Source organism: Staurois parvus, unplaced genomic scaffold (assembly GCF_062004578.1).
Source record: "Staurois parvus isolate SC_StPar_1 unplaced genomic scaffold, SC_StPar_1.0 ptg000225l, whole genome shotgun sequence".
Taxonomy (NCBI): domain Eukaryota; kingdom Metazoa; phylum Chordata; class Amphibia; order Anura; family Ranidae; genus Staurois; species Staurois parvus.
The window spans coordinates 4,301,308-4,313,916 of record NW_028318021.1 but is presented as its reverse complement, the minus strand read 5'-3'; the positions used below and the strand labels follow the sequence as shown (position 1 = coordinate 4,313,916).

The 12,609-nt window shown below is 43.4% G+C and overlaps 1 protein-coding gene across 6 annotated transcripts in view; it reads left to right on the top strand.

The window, feature by feature from the left end:
- Nucleotides 1-12,609, top strand: part of CALD1 (caldesmon 1) — a 229,284-nt gene that overhangs the window by 194,597 nt on the left and 22,078 nt on the right. For all 6 annotated transcript variants that reach the window (XM_089679490.1, XM_089679491.1, XM_089679496.1 and 3 more), the window contains one exon: nt 2,614-2,657. In XM_089679490.1, the coding sequence (XP_089535616.1) occupies nt 2,614-2,657 (44 nt within the window). The remainder of the gene's footprint in view (nt 1-2,613; nt 2,658-12,609) is intronic.

The window sequence follows — 12,609 nt, the reverse complement described above, 5'->3', positions numbered from 1 at the left end:
ATTGATTTTAAAATCATTAAAGCTGAAGTTTAATCAGCTAATATTTTGCCTTCCCTGGACATTTTTAAATAAAACCTTATTGTCTACATTATATACCATATTTTAGACCCAGTGATGTCAGCACTGGGTCTCTGCACTTCTTTATGCAATGCAGGCAGATTATGACTGGTGGGAGGGGCCGGCAGGGTGCTGTGCAGAGCTTCTCAAAAACATCACAGTGCCCGGCCTCAGTACTCCTCTTAAAAGCCCTCAGCCCTGTTCTAAGCAGTGGGGTGGTGCTTGGGAGGTGTTATGCAAATATCAAAATGTCTTGATTGGTAGCGTGCAGGGTAACACTGCATGTGATACTGAGCATCTATAATCAAAGATCTAAAAATCAATAAATGAAAGGGGCAACCGGGGACATTCAGGCTGGGGAGAAATTAACTAGATGATTGACATCCTTAAGGCTGCTAATGTGAAAGTAAACCTGTCCTGAACCTGAGCAACAAACAAAGTTGAGCTTGCCACTGCCCCCAGACATCCCCATTGGTTCTTGGATAAAAGGTCTTTTTTAAATTCTGTTTATTGGAAACAAAGTGACAGCACGGAGGAAAATCCACATGTAGAGAAATGATTGTATTACATATACATCACTGGTGTGGTAGTAAAACAAAAAAATGAAACAATACCAGAACCAGGGTCCTGTGTGTTGTCATCTACCCAGTAGAGTTTCTCAACTGAGACTTTTATTTGCATCTACGACCATTATCTTGGGATCTACTGCTCATTTTGACTTCCACCAGTGCTGCTTAGGCAAACAAGCACTTCTGGCAAATGTCCAAACTGCCAGATGACAGGCCTGGGCATAGTGATGTGTCAGAGAAAACCACACCGTGGAACCTCCATAAACTATACTTGTTTATTTTACATTAGCAAATACCACTTGGGTATTTTGGACTCAATTGCAGCCTTTCTCAACCCTCAAAATTAAAGAACCCTTGAAAGAGCTTTCCGGTTTCAGGGAATCCCCGCTTATAATGAAACTTTCTGCAGCTTACAGGACATCAAAGAGGAAGCAACAGCAAATTGTGGCTATAAGAATAAATGTTAAAATAGGGAATGTGGCACACTTAGTATATTTGACACACAGGGCTGCTCTATATGACAAAGTTTTTTCAGTAATAATAATGAAATTAAATCATTAATAAAAATAATAATGGCCAGAAAAGAAACTGAGACCATGAAAATTACAGCGTTCCCTCAAAATGGTGGTCAGTAGAAAAAGTATCCCCACGTTACTGGTGAATACAAAAGTACCCCTTTACATTGGTGGTTTGTGAGCTGCTTTGATGCAATGGTGATCAGTGGGGAAGGTCCCCTCAGATTGGCAGTTGATAGAGAAAAACCCTATTACACTGTCAGTAGGTGTGAGCTCAGATATGCTTTGATCCTAGTCTGAACCCACCTTGGCAAGGTCACCATGAAGCTGTCACTGTACTGGATGGTCAAGGCATACCCCACCCGGCAGCCAGACGTACACAGGCCCCTTGGCTGTGGTGAAGGGAATGCCCAAGCCGCAAATGATTGGCACAATACAGTGACAGCTTACTGATGGTCTCGCTCAGGGAGGTTCGGCCTAGGATCCGAACACACCTGAGCTCATCCCTGGCGATTAGTGGGAAGAATCCTCCCTTACAGATGGCTGAAAAGGTCATTGGTGTTAGTGGTAACTTATCTGAGAGGCAGAAATTGCTTATTGATTAAGGAACCCCTAGCAACCTTTGGAGTAACCTAGTTGAGAAAGTCTGTATCGCTATTCTAAAGGATAAGGACATTTCATCTAAACTCCACATTATGTGACGATAGTTCAATTGGTGCCTTTTGCTGTCCTAATTATGACAGTTTTTTATTTTCAATTGGCTTTTACCATAATTAAAAAAATTGGATAGAAATCGATCAAAATTGTCTTTTCTATGGGCAGCCCAACTCCAGGAGACCCAAAAACCCTCTCTTTCAGTGAAGCTAAGCCCACACTGCAAGTGTTAACTGCTCCTTTTTTTATCCAGGGGAGGAAAAGCCATTTCACATACCTGATCCTCCACTCCCATGGCAGACAATGCTCATCCATGCTCTGGCAGTGGACTCTTTCTGGCATCCCGACATCCAGTGCAAGGCTTTAGTTCCTGCATTGGTCTTGATGATGTCAGAGGACCTAAAACTGTCACAGTATAGGGGAAAAAAGGCTGTGGGTACCAGTATAGCAGAGGAGCCTGCAGTAGTGGAGTATCAGGTAAGTAAAACATCTTTACCAAGTCCCCTAGACCTAAACGAGCAGTTAACCCTTGCAAGTATCGACCGTACTGCAAGAGAGAATTTTTAGATTTCCTGGTTTAAGTTGGATTTGATCATTTTTTCCCCCATTATATTCAATGGTTTAGTTCCTGGAAACTAGGGTCTAAGTGTGGTTGAAAGATAATTGAAGACCCCAGAACTGTTTTGTGTAGGGCCAGTAAAAAGGACCACAAACAAGTCATCTATCTAGATTTTCAGGTGCATGTTCAGCTGTGTTCAATTGTGAGTTCACATCAATCAAATTCACATTAGAATATTCCATGTTGTGTCCTTTTTTAGATCGAAGAGCGAGCGGAGTTCTTGAATAGGTCAAGTCAGAAAAGGTAAGAGGTGATAATATTTTCAAAAATGCCTTTTAAAGGATCTGTCTGCCTTACTAAACCCACAACAGTAAAATCAGTCTGTATATGTACGTAAAGCATGCTTGTTATACTCACTGTGGAACCTAAAGGTTTAATCCTCTGCATTGTGTAAAAACGCTGTTTGATCCTGACTTCTCTGATCCTCCCCTTCTTCCAGTGTCCCCCTCTTATCTACTGATAAAACATATTGTGTGGAGTTACTCTGCACATGATCAGTTTGGTGTGTATTGCTAGAGTTTTTTTTTTTTCTTGGGAGAGTGCATGTGATCAGCACAGGGCCAATCAGCCAATTATGAGATCAAATAAAGAATATTCAAATAGAATGTATAGTTTATTTTTCTATATTTAATTATGTCAAGACTTAAAAAAAATTAAGTAAACAAAATTGGCAAAGTTAATAAAGGAAGAATTGCTTTTTTTTAAGTCCCCTATCATGAAATATTACATATGAATATTTCATATTTACATTTCCAAACAGGAACATTTTTAAGCTCTTGTACCTAGGTTTCCTCTGTTTCCTTTGCTGCTTTGTTGTAAAAATCCTTATACAGTGCTCAATAGCTCAAGCTGAAATGAAATTGCTCTGGTGACCCAACAGCCTTCAGAGGTGCAGTATGTATTAAAAGTTAGTTAAATGTGTTTTGCCTGATCTGAAGATTGAGGGTCATTTTATGTTCCCTTCAGGCTATAGTCACACCTTTGAATGCACAATAATATGCATTGACCCATGTGGCGTTAAGGCAGCTCACTATCTCTGAATGGGTCCTTAATAAAGACTCAACACGAAAACAAAATATGCCTTTATTATTTTTGGTCAACACACATTGCATACATACCTCTGCACTGTAGTGTGCTTAACAGCAAATGTGTTGAGTCATACTGTATATAGGTGTTGGAATACAATTCAGAACACGTCAATGCACCTTCATTCAAACATACAGTGCTTTGTAATCCATTGCAGTTTTAACACCCAGTAGTGTGCATCCAAAATTTGTGAATTTAACTTTAAAATGTATGTTGGTAGAAGTAACTCAAATCACGGAAACAAACTTAATAGGATAATAACAGCAGGATTGAAAATTTGATGGGATATCACTAGTAATTATGGTGGAGGAGCAGATGGATCGGTAAGCACATGCACAGGGAATGGTAACATTAAAGTGTATGTATGGCCAAAACATTTTTATGTTTTAGATGGCATCAGGAAGGATTAGGACCCCTGCCAGCTTTTTTTTTTATTGCTGCATGTGTCTCCAATAGCATCATTCATCTTCTTTTTTTGTGTTAGTGACTATTTGTACAAAGGCAGAAAGTAAAGGGATATTCACAATTTTACAGTTGTCACTAGAACAGAGAGTAATATAAATCTTCCAATGGGGACACCTTGACAACTGTTCACTTTGTAGAGGCTTCCCTTGCTTTTTAGGGTCTCCTGGACAGAAAGTGAAGGGGACTCTCCCCGGGGGGGGGGGGGTCAGGACAGACAGCAGAAAACAGAAGTTTTGAACTTTTCCTCCTAAAACACAAAGGTTTGGGCTATACATACTTTTACAGAGAACTGAACTCTGGAAGTTGTGCCCAAAAAAGTCAAACTAAGAGCAAAGGACTAGTGCCCAGTATTCCCAGTGTTTTTCCTGCAGCTGATATTTCCATCGCTGCTGGCTTACTATACCTTGCTGTGTACTGTGTCTCTGTGTGAAGGCGGCCATCTTGGTAGAGGCAGGGCTTTGCGTCCTCATGGTACAGCCTCCAGCAAGGAGAACAATAAGCAGCAATATCACAAATTCTCACTCCAAATCTCTTGAGACTAAAAGTCAGAGGCAGCAGTGCCTTAGAACTCATATTGTGAATATACTTCTTTGAGGCTGAAGGCACAGGGGTGCCCAGGCACACTCATTTTTCTGAATGAATGCAAAGTGTTTATTGATTGGACAAGGTGGAGAAGCAGGGTGGTAATGTTACACTCTCCAACTCATTTAATAAGGGATTGTTTTGTATTCATTGAGAAAATGTGGCCGACCTCCTGTACTTACAATGCATCAAGCTAGCTGCTCAGTACAAGACCTGAAAGCTTGTGGAGATCTTTGAAGTAGTGTTTACTTCAGTGATGTCTAGCTTTCAGGGGGATCACCCAGGTATGAGATATATATATATATATATATATATATATATATATATATATATATTGTGGGGTTAGCTCAGGTGGGGGATCTCCTTCCCTGGGACAAAGGTAGACCGCACAGCAGGCTTTCGTCAAAATCTGACTGGATGTCAGTTTTATTAAAAAGGTTTGCAAGAAATATCAAAATAAACAAAACATCAAAATAAACCCTTGCCATCCAGGCACTAACTAAACAGCAGATGATTCCTCTCTCAGAGGTGAAGGGCTTCTCCCTGTCACCAAAACAAAGTAACAGCAAACCTTTTCTTGCAGGTATAGTCCATACACACAGCTCTCTCAGAACACCTCTCTGAGTCCCAGGCCACGAGCAACTCCTTGCTCCAGCCCTGCCTTATTTATACCACCTGTTGGTGGTCATCAGTGGAGCCCAAACTCTGGTCCGGACCCACCTGCTTAACTGTGGCCCCGAAAACCCGGAGTGGACTCCACCTAAACGGTCAGGTATGAGCATATGCGAGGTGACACATAGCGTCCCTCTATCACCTCGCCGTTCATCCTGTCACATATCCCCCCCCTCTGCTCAAGCCTCTGCGGCTGAGCAACTGTCCCAACCAGACAATGGACCCGGGAGAGGGCATCTACATTACTTTGCAGTTTCCCCGCTCTGTGTTCCACTGTGAATTTGAACACTTGTAGCGCGAGAAACCACCTTGTCACTCGACTGTTTTTCTCCTTATTATCACACATCCATTTGAGCGGGGCATGATCAGTAACCAACTTGAACGGTCTTCCTAACAGGTAATATTTCAGGGCCTCCAAGGCCCATTTGATAGCCAAACATTCCTTCTCCACAATGGCATAGTTTCTCTCATGTTTGTTGAGCTTTCTACTTAGGAAGACCACAGGGTGCTCCTCCCCATCTCTGATTTGGGACAGTACCGCACCTAGTCCCACGTCAGAGGCATCAGTCTGTACCACAAACTCTGTTGTGAAATCTGGAGTCACAAGCACAGGTTGAGCACAGAGAGCTTGTTTCAGCCTTTGAAATGCGGTCTCCGCCTCAGGATTCCACTTAATCATGACTGACCCCCTACCTTTTGTCAGATCTGTCAGTGGGGCTGCAATGGTGGCAAAATTGGGGATAAACCGCCTGTAGTACCCCGTGATTCCAAGAAATGCCCGGACTTGTTTTTTATTTACAGGTTGGGGCCACTTTTGAATTGCCTCAATTTTATTGATCTGAGGCCTAATGAGACCTCGACCAATGATGTAGCCAAGATATTTGGCCTCCTCTAAGCCAATGGCACACTTTCTGGGGTTGGCGGTAAGACCCGCTTCCCGCAGCGAATCTACGACCGCTTGCAAGCGGGACAAATGAGACTCCCAGTCTGGACTGTGGATGACGACATCGTCCAAATAGGCAGCTGCATATTGGCGATGTGGTCTCAACGTCTTGTCCATCATCCTTTGGAATGATGCAGGAGCCCCATGCAAACCAAACGGCATCCGCTTATACTGAAAGGACCCCTCGGGGGTGGAGAATGCCGTCTTTTCTTTTGCAGCTTCCGTTAAAGGAATCTGCCAATAGCCTTTGGTCAGATCTAAGGTGGTTATGTACCGAGCCGTTCCCAACCTGTCAATGAGCTCATCCACCCGAGGCATCGGGTATGCATCAAACTTAGACACACTGTTCAGTTTCCTGAAATCATTACAGAAACGAATGGTTCCATCTGGTTTTGGGACCAACACTATGGGACTCGACCACTCACTGTGAGATTCCTCAATCACTCCCAACTCTAACATGTCCTTTATTTCCTTTGCCACCGCTTCCCGCCTGGCCTCAGGTATTCTATAGGGCTTTACATTTATACGGACCCCGGGCTGGGTAACTATGTCATGCTGTATGACCGTCGTCAGTCCAGGTAGGGGGGAGAAGAAATCTCCATTTTTCCTCACAAACTCCTTAACATCATTTTGTTGGGCTACTGACAAGGTTTCCGTTATCGGTACCTGAGGGGCCACGAGAACCACGTCCTTTTGGGGGCTTGGTACTGCCAACAAACTTTCCCTATCTTTCCAAGGTTTTAAGAGATTAACATGATAGATTTGTTCGGGTTTCCTTTTTCCTGGCTGGTAAACTTTATAATTTACTTCCCCCACTTTCTCCCTAATTTCAAAGGGACCTTGCCACTTTGCGAGGAATTTACTTTCCACGGTGGGGACTAGCACCAGCACTCTATCCCCAGGGTTGAAGGTACGGATCCTGGCACCCCGGTTATAAACCCTTCTCTGGACCTCCTGGGCTTGCTCCATGTGTTCCCGAACGAGTGGCATGACAGCTGCGATTCTATCCTGCATCTGTGAGATATGCTCGATGACACTTCTATAGGGCGTGGACTCTGTCTCCCAGGTTTCTTTTGCAACATCTAGCAATCCCCTGGGATGTCTACCATACAGTAATTCAAAAGGCGAATATCCTGTAGATGCCTGAGGTACTTCTCGTATAGCAAACATGAGATATGGTAGCAAAAAATCCCAATTTCTCCCATCTTTGTCCACCACCTTTTTTAACATATTCTTAAGGGTCTTGTTAAACCTTTCCACAAGCCCATCGGTTTGGGGGTGGTAGACCGAGGTACGGAGATGGGAGATTTTGAACAATTTGCATAACTCTTTCATAATTCTAGACATAAATGGCGTGCCCTGATCCGTTAATATCTCCTTTGGAATACCTACACGACTAAAACCCGAACAAGCTCTTTGGCGATATTTTTAGCGGAGGTATTACGCAAGGGGATGGCTTCAGGATACCGGGTGGCATAGTCAAGTATAACCAGTATGTGCTGATGGCCCCGGGCAGACTTTACTACTGGACCCACTAGGTCCATGCCCACTCTTTCAAACGGTACTTCAATTATGGGTAGAGGTACTAGCGGACTGCGAAAATGGGGTGAGGGCGCAGAATATTGACATTCCGGGCATGATTCACAATGCGCTTTGATGTCTCCATGTAAGCCTGGCCAGAAGAATCTCTGGGTTATTCTCTCCTTTGTTTTCTCTACACCCAGGTGTCCACCCATTATATGCCCATGGGCTAAATCCAGTACCATCCGGCGAAAGGGTTTGGGGACCACTAACTGTTCTACCACCTCCTCCCCTTGCTTTACCACTTGATACAGCAAGTTATTGTTAAGAGCCATGTAGGGAAAAGACACCGCTACATCGATTTCAACTGGTTCCCCATCAATCATTTTAATGTTTTCACGGGCTCTATTAAGTGTGGAATCTCTCAGTTGTTCCGTACAAAAATCCTCTTTTCTGACCTCTAGGTCAGGCACCACATTCTGTCCACTCTCACTAGAGCCAGCGATCATCTCTTGTTCTATATCCTCAATGTCTGGGGTTGGATCCAACTCCTCCTGCTCCCCAGCCATTACAGAGAAAGGGAAAAGATCTACTCCTTCCTTGGACACACCAACAGTTTCCCCTTCCACCTTGCCGTCAAAGGGGTCAGGAGTGAGTTCAGGAGTTTCCGGCGTTTCCCCAGCAGGGGGAGCTCGGTCTTCCTGACTCCCCTCCTTATCCCATAACTTCCAGAAATGGGGAAAATCTCTCCCCACTATGGCTTCATGAAGCAGAGAGGGCACCACCCCCACAGAATGGGTCACAGGGCCCCAGGGAGTACCAATCTCCACCAGAGCAGTCTGGTAATTACGTGTATCACCATGAATACAAATAACCCCAATCATGCTAGGGTGTAAGCTTGCAGGGTTTACCAAATCACTTTTAACTAAGGTCACAACACTACCCGAGTCTAGCAGAGCAGTTACTGGCTTTTCATCAATGGCAATCACACACATTTGCTTTTCCATGCGTTTCTGACATGCTGCAGTACATACCACCTGTGCAAACAGAGACATGCGTTTTCCTAAATAAGCATTTTCACATTGCATAGGTTCATCATTTAAAGGACAGTTTGCAGCAATATGACCTAACGCATGACAACGATAACAGATTATATGTTCAGTGCTTAGACCTCTAAATGGCTTTGGGGACCTTCCTGACCTATTTGGCCAGTCTCTAGGTCCTAAGCCTACAGTCTCATTATCTGACACAATAGTCTTATTTTTTTCTGAGCCTTTGGCCCATGGAACAGTCTTACCGGATCCTCCGGATAGTTTTCCACCCCTAGTGACCTTGGGGTACGGCCCAGGTGAATGAAGAAAGTCCTCAGCGGCTGCATATCTCTCCACCAGGTCCACCAGCTCGTTTGCAGATTTAGGGTCTCCACGGCCGACCCACTTCCTCAAAGTGGCAGGGAGTGCATGCAAATATTGGTCCATGACCACACGCTCCACAATCTGAGGGCCTGCCAATACCTCTGGCTGGAGCCACTTTTTGGAGAGATGTATCAAATCGAACATCTGAGATCTGGGTGGTTTGTCAGCCCTAAAATGCCACTGATGCACCCGCTGAGCCCGGACTGCAATGGTGACACCCAGGCGTGCAAGGACCTCAGCCTTCAGTTTCTCATAGTCCTGGGCATCCCCTGGTTCCAGGTCATAATAGGCTTTTTGGGATTCACCTGTCAAAAATGGTGCAAGCAGTCCTGCCCATTGCTCCTTTTTCCATCCTTCCCGAACAGCAACCCTTTCAAAAGTTGTGAGATAGGCCTCCACATCATCCGCAGGTGTCATCTTCTGCAAAACATAGCTGGCCCGCGCCATTTTCTGCTCCACTGGCAGTGGATCTGCAGATTCCTTCTTTAATTCTAATAGGTGTTGGGCCACCTGCTTAAGGAGCTCTCGGTCTGCTTCTTGGGCCTCCGCAAACTGGCGATTTGTCTCCCGTTGTGCTGCATTGGCCTGCAGCAAGGCTCTTATTATTTCCTCCATCTTCCCACTTGCTCAGGAAGTGCCCGCATCCTCCACCATATGTGGGGTTAGCTCAGGTGGGGGATCTCCTTCCCTGGGACAAAGGTAGACCGCACAGCAGGCTTTCGTCAAAATCTGACTGGATGTCAGTTTTATTAAAAAGGTTTGCAAGAAATATCAAAATAAACAAAACATCAAAATAAACCCTTGCCATCCAGGCACTAACTAAACAGCAGATGATTCCTCTCTCAGAGGTGAAGGGCTTCTCCCTGTCACCAAAACAAAGTAACAACAAACCTTTTCTTGCAGGTATAGTCCATACACACAGCTCTCTCAGAACACCTCTCTGAGTCCCAGGCCACGAGCAACTCCTTGCTCCAGCCCTGCCTTATTTATACCACCTGTTGGTGGTCATCAGTGGAGCCCAAACTCTGGTCCGGACCCACCTGCTTAACTGTGGCCCCGAAAACCCGGAGTGGACTCCACCTAAACGGTCAGGTATGAGCATATGCGAGGTGACACATAGCGTCCCTCTATCACCTCGCCGTTCATCCTGTCACAATATATATAGTTTCATTGTTCCAAGGTGGACCAATGTAACTATGTAAAAATATACCATGCATGGAATTATTCTTTAACAGTTTTAACTTTTCCCTATGGATGAACCCTTAAAACTTTATGAGCACTATGGAAACTTTCACACCTCTGAAAAATGATCAAAGATTGAAAATAAAACACTGCAATAGTTAAATTAAATAAATGTATACATATGCCCAATGAAGACCCTCACCCCTCTGAAGGGCGATCAAAATTTGAAAAAAAAATTGATTGAAAATACAGAGTACAATACTCATAAATACATGTAAGAAACCGTGCTTTGTGGTCAAATTAACCTAAATATCATACATTATCTATGAGCCCTAAGAAGACCCAGTATCCATTTAAATTAGCCTTTTAAGAGACGATATCCTCTTATATATTTACAGCTTTGTGACTTCAGTTGTTTGGGGATTTGCTCGGTTTGATCTTACATACATAACTTTTCCCTATAACATAGCATATCTTCACTTTCTGAGTTCAGTTCCACTTCAAGTGACTTAAAATTCCTTAGCATTAACAGATGACGTTCCCAATGCGCCACTGCTGAAAATCTCCAGTTTTGTTTGCGATCTCCACTTTAATTGTTCTGCAGCTTTCCATCAACTTCCTCCGTTTCCATCTCCTAACAGAGTCGATTCTGTTCTCAGTCAAGAACTCATTAAAAAGTGACAAGTTCCCTAAAACAAAAGCTGTTTTTCATGATTAAAGCAGTATGTGCACTTCCCAGACCCTCAAACAGCCTTCTGTAATTTGTGATGTTATCGGCGATGTTAGTAGTCAGAGGAAGTGGGAGACTAATGTTCATTAGTCTGCATTTTCCTGGAACCGCTCAATTGCTGCCCTTGTCTGTCTTCGGCTGTCATTCTACAATGTCAACACCAGAGGGCAGTCTTTTCCCCTTCCCAGAAAAGCAGCAACACCTGAACTGGTCACACTTTATATAAATATTAGTGTGAGATCATAGCAGATGGTATGTCCAAGTGACAGATCTCTTACAAACTTTGCAGGAACATGTAAAGAAATAAAACGTTTGTTGTCTGTAATTTTACAGGCAGGTGTTCTTCCGCATCATATGGATTTAGTTTACATAGTTTAGACAACAGATTTACTGGCTATTAAAAACTTATTTAGAATTTATATGTTGATTTTTAAGCAGAGATATTTCCTGTGCAAGTGTGAGCGCACATTTTCCTGCATAGACAGACTGTCTAGACATTAAAGGGGAATTCCGCTCTATGTTCAAACAATGCAGACATGTAAAAACGACCAAACTGTACCGTAGGTTATAGATACGATTAAAGTAGATCGAAACTCAATCATTTAAATCTCGATTTAAGTTTTAACATGTAAACCACTTGCGGACTGCCTGCCCACAATATACTGTGATGGGCGGCCTATGCAGGTAATGCAACATACTGGTATGTCCAGGGGCGGACTGACAACTCATGGGGCCCCCGGGCAATATGGGATCATGGGGCCCCTGTGTCCAAACTCAAAAAAGCTTATGAAAAAGGTACCAAGGGCATCTCATGGGGCCCCCTACTGACCCAGGGCCCTTTGGGCGGTGCCCGAGTTTCTAAATGGTCAGTCTGCCCCTGGGTATGTCGCTGCCTGCTTCTGGACTTAGGGCACGGACATTGGTCATCAGGGTAAAGCAAGGATAAGAAACAGATCTCTTAGTAAAAAGCAGCACATAATACGCATTACACATTGGTAAGCACCTATTTACCCTCTGATTGTCCTAAACGTTAACCCCTTTCCAGCCAGTGTCATTAGTACAGTGACAGTGTATATTATTAGCACGTATCACTGTATTAGTGTCACTGGTGATGTCAGTGGCAGTTAGTTCCCCCCAGCATCAGTTAGTGTCAGATTACCCGTCATACTATTGCAGTCCCGTTATAAGTCGCTGATCACCGCGCCATTAGTAGTATAAAATAAATAAATAAAAATTCCAGTATATACAGTATACTATAGTTTGGAGACATTACTGTATAACGTTCACGCAAACCAATCAATATACACTTATTGGGATTTTTTTTTTATCAGAGACATGTAGCAGAATACATTTTGGCCAAAATATATGAAGAAATTAGATTTTTTTTTAAATTTTTATTGGATGTGATTTATAGCAGAAAGTACACATTTTTTTTTGTTTGTTTGTAGTGCAAAAAATAAAAAAAAAGTGGTGATCAAATACCACCAAAAGAAAGCTCTTTTTGTATGAAAAAATTATACAAATGTCGTTTGGGTACAGCATTGCATGACATTACCCTAATTATCAGTTAAAGTAGTGAAGTGCCGTATAGCAAAAAAA